General features: G+C 55.7%; 9 protein-coding genes across 9 annotated transcripts; 5 read left to right on the top strand and 4 right to left on the bottom strand.

Moving 5' to 3' along the window:
- On the bottom strand, positions 1-651 carry OT_ostta06g00075 (hypothetical protein; the record flags this gene model as incomplete). Its single annotated transcript, XM_003079576.2, has 1 exon — positions 1-651. A coding segment is annotated over one exon (651 nt), but the record flags the coding sequence as incomplete, so codon positions are not given.
- Positions 652-662: 11 nt separating this feature from the next.
- OT_ostta06g00070 (unnamed product) lies at positions 663-2,411 on the bottom strand (the record flags this gene model as incomplete). Its single annotated transcript, XM_022983914.1, has 1 exon — positions 663-2,411. One exon carries the CDS (start codon positions 2,409-2,411, stop codon positions 663-665), a length of 1,749 nt encoding a protein of 582 aa, XP_022839128.1.
- Positions 2,412-3,826: 1,415 nt separating this feature from the next.
- On the top strand, positions 3,827-6,754 carry OT_ostta06g00060 (Helicase, C-terminal; the record flags this gene model as incomplete). Its single annotated transcript, XM_003079575.1, has 1 exon — positions 3,827-6,754. The coding sequence occupies one exon, from the start codon at positions 3,827-3,829 to the stop codon at positions 6,752-6,754; it is 2,928 nt and encodes a 975-aa protein (XP_003079623.1).
- Positions 6,755-8,413: 1,659 nt separating this feature from the next.
- On the top strand, positions 8,414-9,271 carry OT_ostta06g00055 (hypothetical protein; the record flags this gene model as incomplete). The annotated part of the gene is made up of 1 exon (XM_022983913.1): positions 8,414-9,271. The coding sequence occupies one exon, from the start codon at positions 8,414-8,416 to the stop codon at positions 9,269-9,271; it is 858 nt and encodes a 285-aa protein (XP_022839127.1).
- A 100-nt stretch (positions 9,272-9,371) lies between these two features.
- OT_ostta06g00050 (Adenylyl cyclase class-3/4/guanylyl cyclase) lies at positions 9,372-13,619 on the top strand (the record flags this gene model as incomplete). The annotated part of the gene is made up of 1 exon (XM_003079572.2): positions 9,372-13,619. The coding sequence occupies one exon, from the start codon at positions 9,372-9,374 to the stop codon at positions 13,617-13,619; it is 4,248 nt and encodes a 1,415-aa protein (XP_003079620.2).
- A 126-nt stretch (positions 13,620-13,745) lies between these two features.
- OT_ostta06g00040 (Molybdenum cofactor biosynthesis, conserved site) lies at positions 13,746-16,445 on the bottom strand (the record flags this gene model as incomplete). The annotated part of the gene is made up of 1 exon (XM_003079571.1): positions 13,746-16,445. The coding sequence occupies one exon, from the start codon at positions 16,443-16,445 to the stop codon at positions 13,746-13,748; it is 2,700 nt and encodes an 899-aa protein (XP_003079619.1).
- A 94-nt stretch (positions 16,446-16,539) lies between these two features.
- Positions 16,540-17,008, top strand: OT_ostta06g00030 (Target SNARE coiled-coil domain; the record flags this gene model as incomplete). Its single annotated transcript, XM_022983912.1, has 2 exons — positions 16,540-16,553; positions 16,696-17,008. 2 exons carry the CDS (start codon positions 16,540-16,542, stop codon positions 17,006-17,008), a joined length of 327 nt encoding a protein of 108 aa, XP_022839126.1.
- Positions 17,009-17,259: 251 nt separating this feature from the next.
- OT_ostta06g00020 (Armadillo-type fold) lies at positions 17,260-20,928 on the top strand (the record flags this gene model as incomplete). The annotated part of the gene is made up of 1 exon (XM_003079567.2): positions 17,260-20,928. One exon carries the CDS (start codon positions 17,260-17,262, stop codon positions 20,926-20,928), a length of 3,669 nt encoding a protein of 1,222 aa, XP_003079615.2.
- Positions 20,929-21,011: 83 nt separating this feature from the next.
- Positions 21,012-21,209, bottom strand: OT_ostta06g00010 (unnamed product; the record flags this gene model as incomplete). Its single annotated transcript, XM_022983910.1, has 1 exon — positions 21,012-21,209. The coding sequence occupies one exon, from the start codon at positions 21,207-21,209 to the stop codon at positions 21,012-21,014; it is 198 nt and encodes a 65-aa protein (XP_022839125.1).
- Positions 21,210-21,838: the final 629 nt, after the last annotated feature.

Raw genomic sequence — 21,838 nt, 5'->3', positions numbered from 1 at the left:
GCTGTTGAAAAGATGCGCCCACTCATTAGCCTTCACTTTTGACTTCAACGCAAGCAACCGCGTCACGTCCGAGTCGCTGAAAACGCCTTTGAAGAGCTGCCATCCCGGGTGATCTCGGCTCTTGTCATCACGGAACCGTTGCGGCGTCGGAGCCGGCGCCTCGCTCGGCGGATTCCGTCGCGGTTCGCCCCGCGCCGGGAGCGCGGCGAGAAACGCAGCGGCTGCTTCATCCGACCGTCGCCGCGTGCCGCGCCGTGCGCGCCCGCAGAGCTCCTGCCGCACGATGAATATCCATCTGTTCTTCCCCCAGCCCCATTGCGACGGTGCGTCCACGCGCGCGCCGTTCTGTCGCGCATTCCGATCTCTCAGCGCCACGATCCCGCGTGCCTTGATCTCCTCATCCGTCACATCCTCCATCGCGCGGTCGGGCGCGTAGTCCAGTAACGCATCGACGACGACGTCTACGAGCTCCGTTACCACGCGCCGCCATTGCTCGGTGTCTTCCGCGGGCCTACGTGGCATGGTGCCGAACACGCCCGCGCGGACGTGGCGATCTCGACCTCGGACGCGATCCAGTGACGCTCGACGACGCGCGGTGCCCACATTGTCTCGGACGCGACGACGCGTGGGAATCGCTCCCGATGATGTCATTGAATAGGAAACTATTGTAATTTGCGGCAAACAATACGCTCTATGCCTTGAATTGACCGACGCGCCGCCTTGCATCCGCGCATGGCGTCGACGAGTTCATCGTCGCGCGGGAGCGTCGCGGCATCGATGAGCGCTCCAGCGCGCTCCTCGGCGTCGTCGTCTTCATCGCGCGTGAAGTGCGCACTGGAAAGGCGATCAATGAATACATCAACTTGCTCCACGATTGAGCGTATCAATGCCGGCGGATGGAGCTTTGACTCAGCCCGGGTAGCTCCCGTGTGCGAACAACGCCGCGCATGGCGTCCGTTGTTTCGCACGTCCCGGCACGGATGCGCGCGCGAACACGGCGCCTTCAATACCAAATGTGGAACATTGGTGACTAATGTGGTGTGTTTTCTAAACAAACCATCCTCACGCGTGTCGTACTTGCAATACGAAGTATCGACGACTCGTAAGCGCCATCCATAAAATGGAATTCGCTCGTTAAAGAGCCCAGCTTTGACGTTACCACTTGGATTTTCAATCACCGCCGGCGCGTTCACGTATTTGATGAAGTCAACACACGACCGAGTCATGGCGCTCGTGAGCCGAACGGCGCACGCGCGAATGAGATCGCCGAAAGCGTCGCCAAATCTTTCACGAAGATGTGCGTAGTGCGGCGCCGCGGCGACGGACACGGCGGCGCATTCGGGAGCGGCGAGTACGAATCGCACAACGCCAATCGGAGGAATCCTGCTCACGTCTATGTCCTCTATGCATTGCTCGACAAGCACGACGCTTGGGTTGTTACGCGCCGAGTCATGGGCAAGTGACCGAATATGCGGGTCAAGTGCGTAACAGACGACGGCGCGTCCATCGACGGTTTTAGCCGACGCCGCTGCGATTTCGCAACTCGACAGCGCGCTTCCGGCGCCAATCTCGACGACGTGCCGAGCGACGGCTAATCCGAGCGCACCGTTCATTTGCGCGAATTGATCTCGCACCTTTCTTTGCAAAAAGATTTGGACGTTACGTTTGTTGTGCCTCCTCTTGGACGCGTTTGATCGTTCATACCGTGCGATGCGTTTCATGGCGGACGTCATGAAATCCGTGCGCGCGCCGGCGCGCCACAAGCACATGGTGCGCATCTCAGACGACGTCAAGTCCACGAGCTCGGCCGTGTCAAATCGGATCACACGCCACGGCGCACGCGCGGCGAGTTCGTCCGAGTCCCAGCGCAATCGGTGCCGCGCCGTGGAGGCGTCGAATGAAACGACGGCGAATCTCGCCCCGTCGAGGGGGTCGAGGTGTTGCGCCACAAATTCGCGCAACGATCCGGAAAGGTTCACGTGCCCCGCGGGCAAAAAGTTTGTTTGCGCGTTGAAAAACAGGTCAATCGAACCGTTCTTCTCCCAGCCGTTTTCGTCGAGAGCAGCCCGGATGGGCTTGAAGATGCGTTCGCACATTTCGGCGCGAAGCGGCGGCGTTTGCGCGTCGGCGACGAATTCGCCGTGCCGCTTGGTACCAATTTTGCCCGCTATGAAATCAGCCACGGGTACGGATTCGCAATACACGTCGATTCGTGCACCACGCGCGCGCTCGAAGCGGACGTCGAGGCGACACTCGACGGTCTTCGACTTGTGAACGCGCCCAGTGGACACGCCGACGATTCGCGCGCCAAGTGCGAACTCCTCGCGCTCTGACGGTTTGAGTGCGTACCGCCGCTCATCAACGAGACCGCGATGCGTCCGTACGTAGCCCGGACCAGGTTTACGCGCCATTGCTCGATCGGTGTCGTCAAAATTCCTTACCAAAGCCTCGAACAGCGACGAATCGGCCGTCCCGCGCGTCGACGACGGCGGCGGTGTTGCCATCGCCCACGTGAACGCGTCCGCGCGCTCGCGTGGACTCGAACTCATGTAGATGCGCTCCAGACGTGCGCTCTCGTCATCGCCGTCGTCCTCGCACGGGTCGGATGCGCACACCTCCAACGCCGCCGCAGCCGTCGACGACGGCGACGTGGGCATCATTTTGTTGGACTTCGGCCACAAGATCGACCGCAGCGCACCGAACGCCGTCGTCGCGGCGAACATGGTATGTTTGACTCGACACTACGAACCTGGGCGTTTTGTCGACGCGCCGATGTGCCGCCATGAGCGGGTCGCCCATGAGCTCATGAGCCATGGGCCCATGAGCTCATGACATCGAGAATGCGCGACACGGGCTCACGAACGGGCCACGAGGCGCGGACACGCAGCAGGAATCGATGCGAGTATGAACGTGTGTCACGTCGATCGCGCGCCCCGGCGCTGGCGATGATGTTTTCCCTCTATGGCGCAAAAAACGTGGCGCGCAAAATCCATGCCGGCGATTTCGTTACGGCGTGGCGCGAGCGCGAGCGCGCCGCTCCCTCGGCGCGTCAGACGCAGCGTTCGCGCATATCGCGAAGATTGCGTGCGCGCGCCTCAGGAGCGTCCCGACCGAGCGCACGCGCGTCGGCTGCGGAAATGATGTGTGCCAAAATGCAAAGTGTGTTGAAAATGCAAAGTTTGCCTAAGAACGCGCTCGCGTCGAGCGCCGCCCAGAGCTCGCAAACGCGACTCGAGGGCAAGCCATGCGTGCGTTAATGCGCACGAGTGATGCTCGACGCGTTTGCGTTCGCGCGCGCGACGCAAGGGCGAAGGTGTTCGAAATGGTCGAAATGAGATGATGACGCACGCGCGCGCGCGGCGACGCGAACTCACGACGTGCGAACCGAGACGCGACACACTCGCGTGCATCACGTTGTCTTTGTGTGCTTCGCGTGCGTGGCGCGATGGAAAGATGCGTGGGCGAGCGCTCGCGCGTCGCGTAGTCACGCCATGAATGCGATTTGAGCATCGATCGTGACGTGAATGGTGCTCGGAATAACGGTCTCCCTCCAAGCGCTCGCGGACGGTGGATTCGGAAGACCGCCCGAGTAGTGGAACACACACGTGTGAGCGAGAACAGAAATATAGTCCGTTCCGCGAATGACAAGACGCGCACAGATGACGGAGCGAGCGAGGCAAATCGATCCCGGTCACAAATCTGGGCACCACGCGCGACGTCGCGCGTCTGGGACGTGGAGAGGGCATTCAGCGACGCGCGCGTGCGGCTGACGACTACCGACTGATAGTTTCCTACTTCCGAAACTATTGTAATACAATCACGGAGGATGATTGAAGCGTTTCGCGCGTTGTTCGCACCGAAGCGTCGGCGTGACGATGCGCAACAGAACGAGGAACAAGCGAAACGGCGCGCGGAGATCGGCGCGCGCGCGGTGGACTCGACGAGTGCCGGCGGTGCGTTCGACGGCACAGGAGACACGGAAAGCGCGGAGGCGGCGTTCGGAAGCGGGCCGGAGCGGGCGCGACGGACGGCGGCGGAGCGGCGGAACGGACGCGCGGCGGCGGCGGCGGCGAGAAAGAATGATGACGCGGAAGACTATGATGAGCAAGACTACTACTATGATGATGACGAAGAAGAATATGATGATGACGAGGAAGAATATGATGATAACGAAATCGATTCGGAAAACGCGTCCAATCGCCTCGCGCGATGGCGAAATGTCAAAGTTGACGAATCGGTGGGAGCGCGGCGAGCGCCGCTCGCGGATGCGTTGGCGCAGGCCGTCCAATCGGTCGCGGCGACCAAGGTTTACCCGCACCAGCGTGCTGCAGCGATGCTTCTGGTCGAGCGATTTTGCTCGGGTTCGCCGGGGACACTGTTCGTCATGGACTGCGGCCTGGGTAAGACGCACACCGTGCTCTTATTGGCGGGTGCGCTCCTCGCGTGCGGTGTGCGCGTCGTCATTGCTTCGGAAAATTTGCTCACGTCGGAGTGGAAACGCGTTTTTGAGGAATTATGGCCAGAATTTTTGGGGGATTATGACCTGGAAATTGTTATCTCGGGGCACATGGATATCCACAAAACGCACGCCGCGGACGCTCTTGCGCAACAGGAGGACGAAGATGCCGTCATCATTCTTGACGAGGCGTCGAGGTACTCGGACCAGTCGAACGCGATGCACGCGGCCATCAGTGAAAGTGTCGCGAACGGCTATCAGCCGTTTCGCATTCTTGTCACAGCCACACCGTTCACGAGTACATTTATGAAGCTTGCCGACTTGCTCAGTTTGACTGGCGTCGTGCGCGATGATGAGCTCGACGACTTCAAGGAAAAATTTGAACTCGCGGCGCGGAACATGGTGAACGGCATCCAGACGGGTCATGACACGAACGCGACCGAGTTGGCGGATTTTTGCGCCGAGCTGACGGTGGGACGACGCGCGCTCGAGGATCGAGATGCAACCGTGGTCACATCGCTCGTGCACGAGCTCGCCGTTCGGGTTCAGAAGGACATCTCCGTCCTTACGATACCGCTCACGCAGCCGCCTTCGTTTTGGAATCAACTCATCGCCACCGCCAGGACCCGGTGTGCCCACCAGGTGCTTGACATTGTGTCGAAGTGCGAGTTGTCCGACACATTCGCGTTGCGCGTCACGCGCGAACTTCAAATCGAGCCGCCTAGCGGCGATCGTATGGATGCTCCGGTGGAAGCAATCGTGGACTTAATTTGTACGATGGCAACCGAAGGCGTCGTCGTCTACGTCCCGTCGGACATAGCGAGCGGTGCCTGGTACTTGTGGGCCCGCCTCATCGCGGTTTTGGGACCTGGAAAATGCGCGATCATCGATCAAGACACGAAGCAAGACGAGCGTCGCCGCATCATCGCGTCGTTCGACGAGCCGGCCGACGAACGTGAATATAACGTGCTGTTCGCAACAACGGAAACGGCGGGATTCGGCATCAATCTACCTTCAATCGACTTTGCGATATTGCTGACAAGCGCCTGGACTGCTTCTACGAACACTCAAGCGACGTACCGTAATATTCGAGCGTATTCAAACGGACTTGCTCGATCAAAACGAATAATTCACGTCATCATGAGCGGGTCGTGTGGATCCGTCGCGCTCAGTCGATTCTCTCGCGCAGCGTTTCGTGGTAAAATAGGCGCGGCTCTGTTCCCGCCGCTGTTTCCTTCGGATGCCGCGTGGGATTTGCCATTGTTGGCGACGACTGAAACGCCGTTGACCACGGAGAAGCGCGAAGCAATTGCAGCCCTGTCCGAAAAGAACCAATTTACGAACGAGATGACCACGATGACGTACGAGGATTTTCTGAAACAACTGACAAAGCTCGAGGCCCCGGCGAACCACTCAATTGATTTTTTATTCGATTGCGGTTTCCACGGCGCATGGTCGCGTTCGGCAAAGCAACGATCATCGGCGGCGAAGACGAAGAAGGGTATCAGAAGGACTACGGGAGGAGGATTGGAATTCAAGACATTGCGGGCCAAAAACGAGGCGGAGCGAGCGGTCCTCGCTGGAATTGCGACGCCGCACCCCACGCCGAATTTGACTTCAGAGGTTTTGGCACAGTGCACCGCTCAGGCTGATTTGATCAAGGTGGGCATCCAACGCGCGCAAAATGCTCTGGATCGAGGCCACGTGTGGCGCCCGTCGACGTCGCAAGACTACTCGTTTTTGTTCCCAAAGACCACGTCGAGCGATGCGCCCGTGCGGAGGATGATGATCACCGCGTCGTCGCTCTCGGGGAGTTTATTTCCAACGAGACCAGTCATCCAAAATAAGTACATGCGCGCCGGCGTGGAGCTCGAGCCAAGCGCTCTGGAGCACATCTCGAAAAAGTACTCCTTCAATTTCGTGAAGGATGTCGACAAATGGACGCGCGCGCTCCCATCGGATCCCACGTTTTTGGCCGCAACGCTGGACGGGTTGACGACCACGGGCATCATCGTCGAAGTGAAATTCGTGCACAATTTTATGGACGTGATCACGCCGGCTGGGGCAACGAAAAAATACGAATCGTATTTGCCCCAGGTGCAGGCGCAGATGCACGTGTTCGACATTGCGATGGCGATGCTCGTGTTCTATTCGATCGATGCGGAGACTGGCGACATGCTCTCGTGTGAATATTGGATTCGACGCGACGACGCGTGGCTCGATCGCATGAAGCCTACATTTGCTGTCGCTCTTGCGAAACAACGAGAACGACATAACTTCGACCTCAGCTCTCTCTGAACGCTATGATATGATAAGATATGTTTTTTAAAAAAGTTAAGGTCCCGCGAATGACGGGGCGTATTGTAATTCGACTTACGTGATTTTACCCCTTGCCCCGTTTTTTACCCCTTGCACCCTTGCACCGTTGCACCGCGATGGGAAGTACGTGATGACGGAACGCGCGATTGAATTGGGGACGCCCATGACGTGCGGTTTTTGCGGGTGGCGAGATGAGCATCTCGGGTTTGAGCGAACGTTTGAATGTCATGTCTGCGATTTGAGCATTGATCGTGACGTGAACGGTGCTCGGAATAACGGTCTCCAAGCGCTCGCGGACGGTGGATTCGGAAGACCGCCCGAGTACTGGAACACACATGCGTGAGCGAGAACAGAAAAATAGTCCGTCCCGCGAATGACGGGACGCGCACAGATGACGGAGCGAGCGATGCAAATCCCTCCCGTAGATGTCATTGAATAGGAAACTATTGTAATTCGCCATCCATAAAATAGCGCAAAAAACATGACGCGCATGCGCCAATGACGGCGAATTCGTTACGGCCACAAGATCGACCGCAACGCACCGAACGCCGTCGTCGCGGCGAACATGGTATGTTTGACGCGACACTACGAACCTGGGCGTTTTGTCGACGCGCCGATGTGCCGCCATGAGCGGGTCCCCAAAAGATGTCAAGATCGAGAATGCGCGACACGGGCTCACGAACGGGCCACGAGGCGCGGACACGCAGCCGTGATCGATGCGAGTATGAACGTGTGTCACGTCGATCGCGCGCCCCGGCGCTGGCGATGATGTTTTCCCTCTATGGCGCAAAAAACGTGGCGCGCAAAATCCATGCCGGCGATTTCGTTACGGCGTGGCGCGAGCGCGAGCGCGCCGCTCCCTCGGCGCGTCAGACGCAGCGTTCGCGCATATCGCGAAGATTGCGTGCGCGCGCCTCAGGAGCGTCCCGACCGAGCGCACGCGCGTCGGCTGCGGAAATGATGTGGGACAAAATGCAAAGTGTGTTGAAAATGCAAAGTTTGCCTAAGAACGCGCTCGCGTCGAGCGCCGCCCAGAGCTCGCAAACGCGACTCGAGGGTAAGCCATGCGTGCGTTAATGCGCACGAGTGATGCTCGACGCGTTTGCGTTCGCGCGCGCGACGCAAGGGCGAAGGTGTTCGAAATGGTCGAAATGAGATGATGACGCACGCGCGCGCGCGGCGACGCGAACTCGCGACGTGCGAACCGAGACGCGACACACTCGCGTGCATCACGTTGTCTTTGTGTGCTTCGCGTGCGTGGCGCGATGGAAAGATGCGTGGGCGAGCGCTCGCGCGTCGCGTAGTCACGCCATGTCTGCGATTTGAGCATTGATCGTGACGTGAATGGTGCTCGGAATAACGGTCTCCACGCGCTCGCGGACGGTGGATTCGGAAGACCGCCCGAGTACTGAACGACGTGTGAGCGAGAACAGAAATATAGTCCGTTCCGCGAATGACAAGACGCGCACAGATGACGGAGCGAGCGAGGCAAATCGATCCCGGTCACAAATCTGGGCACCACGCGCGACGTCGCGCGTCTGGGACGTGGAGAGGGCATTCAGCGAAGCGCGCGTGCGGCTGACGACTACCGACTGATAGTTTCCTACTTCCGAAACTATTGTAATACAATCACGGAGGATGATTGAAGCGTTTCGCGCGTTGTTCGCGCTGAAGCGTGGGCGTGACGATGCGCAACAGAACGAGGAACAAGCGAAACGGCGCGCGGAGATCGACGCGCGCGCGGTGGACTCGACGAGTGCCGGCGGTGCGTTCGACGGCGCAGGAGACACGGAATTCGCTGAAAAACGCGACAATGGCGTCGCGCGGGGGGGCCAGGGCACGAGTGGCGCCGAACCGACAGGTGGTGCGGACGAGAACCCGGCGGAGGAGGCGACGAACACGGGGAAGGGGAACCGGAAGTGCGTTCTGTGCAACCACGCCGTCGCCCGTCGCACTGTCAGTATGTTCTTCGTCGGCACATTGGTCATTGACGTGTTTCAACCGATTTTCGACCGATACTCTCGCATCAAAAAGAAGCGAATCGGTACAATTGATAAAAATCAGACATTTCGTCAAGGCGACGGTTTGTGCGTAGCATGTTCCGCGCTTTTTGAAGATTGTGTTCGCTGCTGGCTCGATTGGAAGTTTGAGTTGATCGTTGACGCCGCGCGCAAGTTGAAGATTTTGAGCGCGCACGTCCGCGACCACTTGGATGGCAAGTTGCCGAGATTTCGTGATGTGGCCACACTCGCGCGATGGGACCATGAAGATGATGGGGAAAGAGACGGCGTTCCGGTTGGAAAATTTTGGTACAGCTTAAACCACTCAACGGACAAAGAGCGACTGAAGCGTCGAAGCCATCAAAGTCGTCGTCCGCGCGGACAGCTCTGGTACAACGGAAGTTTTCGCGACGGCGTTGAAAACTATGGATACCGATCTTGGGATACGATTGGGTTCCGACTTGACTTTACCGATTTGGCCAATGGGGAGCTATGAGAAGCGCACGTCTAGCATCGGCGTGGCTTCGTACGTGCGGGCGACGAATTACTCGTTGGGTTACGCAGTTCTCGCAGATGCGAACACAGTGAACGCATCGATGGCGGGATACATGCATAGCGGGTCGTTTAAACCCGTGTTTCCGACGCCCCAGTCGATTTCTCAGGCTGTCAAGGCGCGCGGTTTACAGTTCGGTAACAACGGCGATAGCCCGACGCGTCTGACGGCGACGATATCGCCTGTGCTTATGAACGACGCCGCTTGGCCATTCACGACGTACACGTACGTCGTACTTCGAACGGGAATGGTGAACTTCACCACGTCTGATCGTTTACGCGCCAATGCGACTTGTCAGAACGTCAGGCAAACGGTTGCGTTCTGGAGATGGTTTCTATCTAGCGCGCAGGCGTATCGCATCGCCCAGAACTATGGATTTTCGCCTCTTCGAGACGAAATCGGCGCACTCGTACTCGCAAGACTCATAGCCGACACGCACTGCCAAGGGACTCGCGTCCAGACGTCAGAATCGGTCGTTGAATCCGCCTCCACATCTGCGAGCGTGACTGCTCCAAGCTCGTTGAACAGAGTTCTGGCATCCTTACGCGCTTTGCTCGAAGGGCGTAATTCGAGTCAGACTTTGACCGTGCACGAATTAACATCGGCTGATCAGGCTGTTGAGAACATAATGGGCGAAAATGGTGTCGGAATCGGACTCGTGTCGGTGGGCACTCCGCTCGCGGTACTGAAGCGGCTTCCTTTCTTTGCGGTGGAAGCTCGATTGGGCATACACAAAAGCGTCCTCCAAATGGGAACCACCAGCAGCGCACTTACGCTCGACGCGGCGGCAACCGCAGCGATTCTCAGCGGTGATGCGACGACTTGGGGTCATGCGGAAATCGTACGGTTGAATACCTTCTTGAGTGGGGTGACTGCGCCCATTGTTCTCGTGGGGATCAATAATCCCAAGAATGATTCGTTTTACAAAACGTACATCGACCAACTCGTAGCGCTAAATGCTTCGTTCACACTTGGTTCACCAAAAATTTCAGCCGAATCGTATGACTCCGTCGCGGCTCACCTCGTGGAGACGAGTGGCTCTGTTGCACTCCTTCGGAATGACGTGATTGCTCATTTTCAAGGCAACATTGACGCCTCAAGTTCTCTAGATGGTTTGCTACCTATGAGCTTGGATGTGTACGTTGCGCCTACAGCATCTGACGACGGTTGTCGAGGAAAGAAGTTTCAGACGTTGTATACGACCCTCAGCATGCTGGAATGGATGGGTACGGATACGAGCGTTCAGGCGGTCATTCAACAACGAGGAATTTCAACGCCATTTACATCTTCGTCAGCTTTGGAAACGTTTTTGTCAACCGTGCGAAGCGTGACGTGCGACGGTGTTCCAGTGTTGAACCCGCAAACGTCGACGACTGATTCTGGATTCAATATGAATCCTTTGGTTCTCGCGCTTTCTATCGGCCTTGGGTTGTTGACAGCGGCCATGTTGTTCATTTTTAGCGGATCGATTGCGAAGAGTTTCTTCATACAGACAATCGTGAATCAGTACAAGCGCTCGCATCCACCTTCTGACGAAGAAGTGACAATCGTGGTCACAGATATCCAGGCTTCATCCAAGCTGTGGCACACAGCGCCGGTTCACATGAACAAAGCACTTGCGGTTCACGATAAGATTATGCGATCGGCGATCCATCAGACATACGGTTACGAAGTAATCACCGAAGGCGATAGCTTCACGGTCGCATTTCACACGGCCAACGATGCTATCCAGTTCGCCATGCTGATTCAAGAAAGAATGCAAAATTACGCTTGGGACGCACCGATTGCAGATGCCTGCCGACAGGTTTACGAAGAAAACAACGAAGACGAGCTGAATCAACCAGCCATCGGTGAGACGAGAGCTCAAGAGATTTTATTGCAAGCAGTCACATCAAAGTACGTGATTCACGAACATGAGGAACTAAAACACGACGAGGATGACGAAATTACTTTTGTAGACACGAAGCGAAGTACTTCACTTCTGACTCCGCTCGGAACGGGTCAATTCGTGCAAGGGGAGCGTCCTCGATTGAACGGCCTTCGCGTTCGAATCGGTATGCACACAGGTTTCTGCCAGAGCCGATTCCACCCAACGACGCGACGGAAAGAATACTATAAAGGGGCCGTCACGATAGCTCACGCAGTGTCCGATTGTGCAACTGGCGGACAAACGGTCATATCCAGTGATACCATGGCGGCATTGACTGATCAAGGAAAGCACGCCGCTCAGGCTTTCTACGCGCTGCACATGGGCAGACACGAGCTCGCGCTGAGCAGGAAGGATTTAGCCGTGGTCGACGAAAAGCAACACGTCGCCGTTGACCTTAGGGCAGAATTGGGCGCGATTGTGGAAGACGAAGCGCCTCTTCCAGCCACGAAGGCCGCGACTTTACGACTTCGGAGGAGCCAATCAACGGATTCGACGGAGAGCGGTACGGTTGAGATGTATCCAGCTTTTCGTCAAACTCTGGCAGCAAAGAAGAATCTCATGAAAATGTTGAACCGCAAAGAGGATCGACACTCTACTCTACTGCAGTCTGAGCTCGTACAGGTGGTGCCAAATTCTTTATCGACGCGTCTGATGCTGTTTCCAGGATTGCGAACCGTGCGGCAGCTGGAAGCCTCGTACTTTGACTCGCCGGGCTTGCGCGATATGAGAGTGACCATTGTGTACACTTACGTTGAAAATCTCAAATCACTCAGAGCGGCCCTAAAAGATATTATGGACGAGTCCATAGAAATGTTGAACGCAACAGTACGCGCGACTTTACGGCTTTACAACGGGTATGAATGCAGAGAGAGAGACGGTGAGTTTTTACTCGCGTTTCATAACCCTGTTGACGCTTACAAATGGTGTCTGTTCGCACAGACAACCTTCATGAGACTCGATTGGCCGAAGAAGTTACTGGCACACAGAAGCGCAAAAAGAGTGCGTAATGGACGAATGGACGTCTTCGTCGGCCTCCGCGTCTCCATGGGCGTTTGCAGTGGAATTTGCAGTGACATCCGACCCTGTGCGCGCACAGGGCGAACTGAGTATTTTGGGCCTATTTTGAACACCAGCGCGCGCGTTGCGCATGCCGCCCGCGGCGGTCAAGTGTTGACCGACTATGAAACGCTAGAACAGGCAATGAAGATAGGTTACATGGTGGAATTTTGTCACGATCTCGGAGTGTACATGTTCAAAGGTGTGAACAAGCCGCTTCGACTCATACAAGTCTCAGATGCTTCGCTCGTGATGCGTCCGTTCGAGGACACGGAAGCGTTGCAAATTCAGGAGCCACGTGGATTGGAGAGTGAACGTAGTATTTCATTCCATTCGGCGAAAGACCGAGAGTTCAAATCTAAGTGCTTTGTCTTGTGCTCGAGCGATTCTCCTGTCATCGGGATAGTGAAGTCGGTGGTACACGCAATACACGCACACGTCGAGGTTATCCCAGTGTCCTCCGTCGAGCTCGTGGTGACGACGTTGAGGCAGATGGATACGAACCGTCGGATTTCAAAACATTACGTGATCGTCACAGACGAGTTGCCGAGCCTGGATATCACGACGACATGTCGCAAGATTCGAAGACGTTTGAATTTGTACATGCAGCCAGTCATCGCGACATATTTGTGCCTCGTCTCCGAGGCAAACATAGCAGAGATTGGTATTGACGTAGTGCTTCCGAATCTCGATTCGCTAGTGGGCGGTGTCAGCGTTTCACGAGACTCTTACGTCGACGGAGAAAGTGACTCCGATGAGGAGACAAATGTACTTGAGTTTAAGCAAGCCTTGGAGCAGTTCTTTTCCGACGACGGTCATTTCGGTGGGAACGCGGCGTCCATGATTTCTTCCAGCGAGACGGCGGAGATAGCGCCTGATGTGAGCACGTATGCGTCCCAGCGAAGAACAGGTGCCGGATGGCTCGATCCAGCGCGAGGGACGCACGGAAAGCCGCTTCTGAGTATGTCATCTCTGGGGTTGTTGACGACCGCGCTCGATGCGGTCTCAGCGAAAGCCTTCGCGATCGATGATCGTGGCGAGCTTCGTTTCTCGACTCGACAGGCTTTAAAGTGCGGCGTGGGGAACGTATCGCGGTCGCTTCCGTCTTCTGAATGGTTGAAAAAAGTCAGTGTTGTCGCCGCGCGAGCTCAGGAGGGAATAGTCAAACAGGCATGGACGGAGTCAATCAAGCGCCGATGGCTCGACGAAGAGGACGGTGTTAGCAAAGATATCGAAGGAGCCGTACACAGACCACTTCAGATCGGCGATAACTTGGCCATTGTCCTCATCACATGGCAAACTTAGAGTCCTGTAGAGTTGCATCATGTGCAATTGAGTGCTCGGGGTGTAATAGCATCGGTACCAATATTTCGTGAATGAATGAAAACATGCCGGAACCGTGCAACAAATACTACGTAGTAACTACCTACCTCACACGAATTTCAATTGTTCATACGCATAGCCACTCTCCGTGCACGCGCGACGCAACGCTTGTGCAGTGGCCTCGTTTTTGCAGACAGCAACGCACGAGCCCCCGCTTCCCGCTAGCTTTGCGCCACCGCCGCCCACTTCCTGACACATGCGAACCATTCGCAGGTTTGCCTCGCTAATAACTTTATCGCCCATTAACGTTCGACGTAACTGAAAGTTTTCGTTCATTCGATCCGCGAGTTCATTTACATCGATTTTCTTCCCCTTTTTGAAAAGTTCAAATATTTCCTCCGCGAGTGACGCCAGTCGCCCCATCGAAACGGCGACTTCGCTGTCCTCGTTCGTATGCCGATTGGTCCATCGCTCTTTCAGGCCCGAGTGAACTTTCCCGCTGTGGCTCGCGCTTTCTCCTCGCCACACGAGATACATAGGTGGGAGCAAATCGGCATTCAGTCGCGTGTACTCGCCATGCACGATAAGCGTTGAACTGTCACACTCTTTTGGGCATGAAAAGTCCATGAACATACATCCACCGTACACTTGCTGCACTCGATCCATTGGTCCTGCATTGATGCCAACATCGTGCTCGACGCGAAGCGCGATCGAAGCTTGTTCATCGATTGACATTTTCACCCCGTAGTGTTGCATGAGACACCTAAGCGCAGCAATTATTATTCCGCTTGAACCACTCAGTCCAAGCTGCTCTGGAATCGTACTCGCGTATGAGAGCTCGAAACCACACGAGAAATCGATCATCTGTTTTGTCTCCACGCAATAACGCTTCACGTTTTCGCAAAGCGCCTTGAGCAAGCGGACTCCGCCGTCGACACCGTGCGACGAGACGTGCGACGCCATATCGTCAAATGAATCGTAATCATTCGCATCGTACGGCCCCAAGACGAAAGACACGCGCTTTGAGGCGACCATCGGCGTCAAAATTGCCTCTGCACAGAAGTTCGATATGGATGCAGCGACGACCTTGCCACCGTATGCGTCAGATGGATTCCCAGCTAGACCGACTCGTGCGAACGTGCGGTGAGTAATCGACGTGTTCGACATAGCGATGCGAAGTCGCTTCGCAGTCTTCTCGATGCTTTCAAACAACGCCTGGGATGGTAGATCGTCCGTGACGGCGACGTGAATTTCGTTATTTGAGTACATCGAAAGAGGCGCCGAAAGAACGTCTGCAACATCGTTGGAACTTCCACTTCTGCGGCAACTCGAGCGAACATTTTCTTCCAACCCAACTGACCGTTTCAAATCAAGCACGCGCCCGTTTGCTCCGAGCACGTAAACACGTGCGTCGTTTCGAGTCGTAAATGTGGCGAACGGGGCATGTCCAACATCTCTCTTTGGCGTCGCGATCTTTTCCATGTGAAAATTCGCGCGACGAAAGTCAGATAATACGAGCGCGCTCGCTATGGCACCCTTCTCAACAACCCCGGGTCCTTTCGGTAGCTCCACGAGGACATCTGCACCACGCATGCTTAGTAAACGACTACTGATTTGCCGACCTGTCGAGTGTGCGATCGGTAGAGACGGGTGCGTGGCACCATTCCATTCCAATACCGCGCGGTGGTACTCGGGACGCTCTGGATCGAGCGTCAGCGTTTCATTCAGGACGCAGTGAATACGTCGAAGCTTCGGCTCGCTTATCGATCCACTGAGCACTTGAATGCAAGGGGCGACGACGAGGGAAAACGTCACCGCCGCGCTTACGGGGTTACCTGGCAAAGCGAACACGAGTAGTGGCGGTAATCCATCCGATCGCGACAGCGTTGCGAACGTTGTTGGCTTCCCTGGTTTCATGGCAAGACGCCTGAAGTGAATTTCTCCTCCGAGTGACGTGATGACTGCTTCTATGAAATCTCTATCGCCAACTGACGCCCCGCCGGATGTAATAAGAGCATCGCACCCCTCATCGGCTAGGGCCGAACGGAAGAACGTCGTGGTGCGTTCCAAGTCATCTTGCGTGACGTCCCTACAGATGACTTCTGATCCGCTGTCCATGCACATTGCGCCTAGCATCGGGCTATTCGTGTCGATGATGCAACCAAATTTATCGTGCACGTCGCGTACACTCGCCACTAATTCATCTCCCGTGCTCAATATTCTCACTCGAGGTCGGTTGAAAATCGCGATTTCATCCACCGCGTACTTGAGCACTCCGATATCGAACACGGTGAGCTGCTCACCGCGCCGAACGAGCGTCTCGCCTTGTCCAGCGACGTCGCTCCCAGACACTCGCGTCCATTTGCCCGCCACCAACGCCGCTCTCTCAACAAACACGACCGTTCCGTTCGAATGTACGTCGCACTGCTCACTCGGAATGACACAGTCGCAGCCTCTAGGTAGAGCTGCGCCTGTTGTTACGTACGCGCACTCCAACGCCTTCATCGCTCGCTTCAAGCGTCCAGTGCTCACCGGTCCAGCGCGAGAGACCTCGCTCGCGAGAACAGTGAATTCAATATTTTGTTCCTCAGTCTGTTCGATCGTCTCTCGCGCGTTCACGGCGTAGCCATCCATGACACTCGCCGCAAACGGTGGATGCGGCACATGCGCCTTCACATCTTTCGCGAGTACTCTGCCGATACATCGCTCGTCCACGGCTACGATGGATTCTCGCCTGGAGCTTGTGGAGGCGAAGACGCTTCTCGACCACTCGAGGGCGATCTCCACCGCCTCCTCTATCGTGGTCATGGGCTGCGACGTGTACTGAGCCTCAATTACTGAGGACCACCCGTGAAACAGCGCACGTTCGTTCCGTACAGGGCGACGCGGACGGTGAACTGCCATGAGCTACAACAGGTGCGAGCGTCGATGACGAGGGCGATAACGACGTGGCCCTCGATCTTGGGCGACGACGATGGACATGGACGAACGCGACCGAGTGATATTAGAGCAGACCAAACACACTTGAGACTGACTTTTTCGCTCGTTTCAAACGCAGGAACACCGCGGGCGCTTCCGCTGGGGCGAGTCGAGACGACATGGAACGCGAGAACGATCGATCGCTCGAGTTTATGAGCGAGCGCGTGAGCGCGCTGAAGAACGTGACGATAGACATCAACGAAGAAGTGTCAAGGCAACATCTTTTGCTCGACGACACTGCCGATGAATTTGCTCGCGTCAGAGAAACACTTCGGGACTCCGCGCGAGCGTTTCAGCGCGTCATCGACAATGCTCGTAGGCAGGGATACTTTTGGCAAGTGGTGATGTTCGTGATCGTGTCCTTCTTCATCTTGCGCATGATGTTCTACTGACGTGTGGTCCCACGCCGCCGCCGAAGCTCGCGGACGCGCGCGGGGACGAACGCACGCGCGAGCAATTGCGAACTTCTTCTCGACGTTTTCGACGGAGAAATCCGATGTAATATTTTCTATGATACTAGTTCCCTCGCCTCATCACACACACGAGTGCGGTGATGAGTGTAATGTCAACGCGCGCGAGAAAGACACCCAGAGAGCCACTATCGGCACGGCACTCGTCGTCGCTCTCGTCGTAGTCATCGCGCATGTCCGAACGCGCCGCATCGAGCGGTATCGGTGCGTCAACATCCTGTGATGTGAACGAACTCTCACGCATCGCCGATACCGACCGCGCAGCACTCTTGGAGTTCGTCAACGAGTGCGTTGACTCTAGAGAAGATGATGAAGATGAAGATGAAGATGAAGACGAAAATCATCGAACGTCGAATACGCGCACACGGTTGATGGCGTTCATGCGAACGTTGGAGCGTTACAGAGAGCGGGCGGTGCTATTGGATCCGCTGTTGGAGGCACTCATAAGCCCTTTGACGAAGACTGTCGCCGAAGAGGTGTCGAGCGAGCGAACACACTCGAGACGCGTCCTGAGATGTTGTGAGGCGCTGGACGCGATATCGAGCCTTCGAGGTTGGAAAACGTGTGTACGATTCTATCCCAACTCTACTAAGTATCTAGAGCCCGCGGTTCGTATGCTGCGAGACGCCCGAACATTCGACAGGAGTCGAAGAGTCAGCTGGGAGGTGCAGCGCGTCACACTCGCGTGGCTTTCGCTTCTCGCTCTGGTTCCGTTCGATTTACTGACCATCGATAGCGACATGGACGCGACGTCGAGCGATGTGAACACAATTCCCAGAGTCGTACGGGTTCTGATGTACGAATGCAAGCTCTTTCTAGGAGACCCAGGAGCGTGTCGGGATGTCGCGGCACAGACGCTTGCGAAGCTCGTCACTCGTCCCGACATGAAGAGTGTCCTGCGTGATTTCATGTCATGGTCGAGCTCGGCGCTTCGTGGGGACGTCAATGTGGAGAGCGAGTCGATGTTTTTGGTACCCGGCATACTTCGCACTTTGGCGGCTATATACAAAATTGGACGACGGGATGCGCTGTTGGAATTCGCTGAGTCTTCATGGCAAGACGTTGAGAATACTCGTGAGACAAATCTGGCGAAAGATTCAACCTTGATACGACAGCTGAGTATAAAACTGGCGTGTCGTGTGGGACTGGCGTTCTTGAAACCTCGTGTAGTGTCTTGGCGATACGACAGAGGATCTCGTCGATTAGAAGATAATATCAGAGGCTCGAGCAACGTCAATGATGAGGAAAGATTGGCGATTGCGATTCATGACGATGACGATGGTGAAGATGTTCATGTCGCAATTGATGGAATCGTGGAGATATGCCTTCGTGGTTTGCGGGACTCTGAGACGTTCGTCCGCTGGGGTGCCGCCAAGGCGCTAGGACGAATCGCTTCGCGTCTGCCGCAAGACTTCGCCGATGAAATCGTAGGAGCAATATTGGAGTGCTTTTCAGTGATCGAGAACGATTCCACATGGCACGGCGCCTGTTTAGCGCTGGCAGAGTTGGCTAGAAGAGGATTACTTCTACCGAACAGACTCTCCGAGGTGGTTCCGTTGTGTGTGCAGGCGTTGACTTACGACGTTCGTCGAGGAGCGCACTCAATTGGAGCGCACGTTCGCGACGCCGCTGCATACGTGTGCTGGGCGCTTTCACGCGCGTATGCGCCGGATGATTTCGCGCCTTTCGTACATGGGCTTGCGCCGACGCTTCTAATGGTCGCTTGTTTCGACAGAGAAGTCAACTGCCGACGTGCGGCGTCGGCTGCATTTCAGGAAGCCGTTGGACGACTCGGTAAGTTTCCTCACGGAATCGACATCGTAAACTTTGCGGATTATTTTTCACTCGGATCAAAGACGCGAGCCGCTTTAGATGTGGCTCCATTCGTTTGTCAGTTTGTGGAGTATCGCCGTCCTCTAATGGAGCACGTACTGGATGTGAAGCTCACACACTGGGAGTGTTCAACTCGGCGTCTCGCCGCGCGCGCAATCGGCATTCTAGGGGATCTGGACCCCGAATGGGTTGCTGAAGTCGGCGTCGAGACAGTACTTGCACGCACGAGAAGTTTGGATTTGCCCTCACGCCACGGTTCTATAATTGCGCTGGGCGAAATGCTGCTTGTGACCAGTCGCATGATTACGCGTCTTGACAGCGATGTGAACGTAAGGGTGCTCAATCTTATTAGCGAGATTGGTAATGAGGTGATTTTCACCGGTGAAGGAGGATTATTGATACGAAGTGCGACGTGTCGACTCATCGAATGCGTTGCACGAGCGGTCGGAAGTGTGTCGATGGATGCGTATACTCGAGATGCTCTGGTTGCTATCGCGGAAGCGAGTATGGAGTCGTCCAGCGAAGATGTTCAGTCTGCAGCTTCAAGCGCAATTTGTGCACTCGCCGACGCACGATTTCCCGTTGATAACGCTGCGGACATGCGTCGTCTCGTGATGAATCACGTCGCACTCTTGCAATCAGATTCTCACGTCGTTCGTCGCGGCTCTGCGCGTTTACTCGGTGGTCTACCCGTATCAGTTCTCATGGGGCGGAGCGTAGATGGCGTAGCATCTTGGCGAGTCATCATTGATAGTCTCGCCAAGACTGTCGCAGACTCTCATGTTGAAACTCGAGTGTGCGCTGTTATGAGCCTTGCAGAGCTGACATGCACTGTGCTTCGTAATTCAGGTGGCGTGACGAGTGGCGCAGACGTTGCATTCGTTGGTGAGCACGTCGTCGATGCGCTGTTAACGTGCTTATCCGATTATACCACGGACAACCGCGGCGATGTCGGATCTTGGTTGCGTGAAGCTGCGATGAAGGCGCTCCCTCTCGTGATCGGTGCAATTCAATCGCGCGTCGTCGAAGTCGACGCGCATCGTTGTCGACAGGTCATATCTGGCGTTTTGAAACAGGCGTTCGAAAAAATAGATCGAGTGCGATGTCAAGCACTCGTGACGCTGACTTTGCTTGCTCGGGGAGGAGAGCCAAACCGACAAGAGACACGAATAGCTTACGGCGTAACAGTGCGTGCGCTGTACCAGGCACCATGTGGGCTAGCCATTTTACGCGATGTGCTTCCTGAGACCGTCGAGGGCGCTCTCGATGCCTCGCACGCAGCTAGCCTTTTTGACACGATGCGTTCGATGCTCTGCGTGGAGGATTACGCATACGACGTACTGAGTGGGTGGTTTTTGAGCGCTGGGAGTTTGGGTGACAGCTTGGCTCGGTTCTCCACCGATGCGTTGCTACGAGCGATGAGTGAATACGACGGAGTTCCTACGCTCGTTGTGCAATCGATCGTGAAGACTCTACGAGAGAACAAGCACAACGATCGAGTAACGATCCCAGTGCTGCGCGTGTGCGATGTGCTCATGTCCAGAGGCGTCGTCGATGGTTCGAACGTACCTGTGGAACTCATCGACGCCGTTCGCGCCGAGTTATACTCAAGTCGCGACATCTCAAAGCTCCTCGCAGGATGCGCGTGTCTTTCTCACTTTGTGCGCTCGGCGAATGAGGGATTACACAAATCTTCTACGCTCGGTATGCTCGCGCTCCTCGCGAACAAGTTCCCACGCGTGCGCTCGGCCACAGCTGAGCACATGTATCTTGCTCTGTTGTCTCTGCATGAGCCTTCACGTGACGACGAAGACGCAACGCATCTGCTTTCATCAAATTGTTGGGATGCTCCAACGAGCGCCACGAAAGACGTCCGCAAGCAGTTGTACGCGGCGTTTGGACTGGAGCTTCCGCCGTTCATGCTGAAGGAGTGCACTCGCGCCGCGAAAGCGAAAGCAGTCGACGGAGAAGGCAACTACGCCGCCCTCGTGCACGACGTCGGTTTTTAGTTCTTGTAGGTAACCAATTACAATACGGTAGGTAGTTTCTTATTCAATGACATCACCGTGAGTGATTTGCATCGCTCGCTCCGTCATCTGTGCGCGTCCCGTCCTCGCTTGGATGTATCGACAGATGAATTACAATGTTTTTCTATTCGCCTGGAGACCGTAATTATCATCAGCTCATTCATCTCTTCATCAGCCTTATTTAGCGTTTCGGCCTGGTAAAGCCTTGGCTTTTCTTGGTTCACACGTCTCGAGATACTCGAGCGCGTGCTTCGAGTCTTCATCGAAGTTTCTCAAACGCTTCAGTCGCTCTTGGAACCGGATATTGCGGGTTAAGTCGTACCACCACCTTCCCACCGGAACGCCGTCTCTTTCCCCATCATCTTCATGGTCCCATCGCGCGAGTGTGGCCACATCGTTCCCTCTCGGCAACTTGCCATCCAAGTGGTCGCGGACGTGCGCGCTGAAAATCTTCAACTTGCGCGCGTCGTGCGCTGTGTACCTGCGTGCACAGCCATCTTCGCGAAATACACATGTCTCGAGATACTGGAGCGCATTGTTGGAGTCTTCATCGAATGTTCTCGAACGCTTCAGTCGCTCGTCGCACTTTGAGCGGTTTAAGTTGTACCAAAACTGTCCCACCTGAACGCCGTCTCTTTCCCCAGCATCTTCATGGTCCCATCGCGCGAGTGTGGCCACATCATGAAATCTCGGCAACTTGCCATCCAAGTGGTCGCGGACGTGCGCGCTCAAAATCTTCAACTTGGTTGAGGGTTCAGGGTTCTAGGGTTTAGGTTTAGGTTTAGGGTTTAGGGTTTAGGGTTTAGGGTTTAGGGTTTAGGGTTTAGGGTTTAGGGTTTAGGGTTTAGGGTTTAGGGTTTAGGGTTTAGGGTTTAGGGTTTAGGGTTTAGGG

This window comes from Ostreococcus tauri (genome assembly GCF_000214015.3).
Source record: "Ostreococcus tauri WGS project CAID00000000 data, contig chromosome 06, whole genome shotgun sequence".
Taxonomy (NCBI): Eukaryota; Viridiplantae; Chlorophyta; class Mamiellophyceae; order Mamiellales; family Bathycoccaceae; genus Ostreococcus; species Ostreococcus tauri.
The sequence above is the reverse complement of the archived record's forward strand: the minus strand, read 5'-3'. Positions and strand labels throughout refer to the sequence as shown.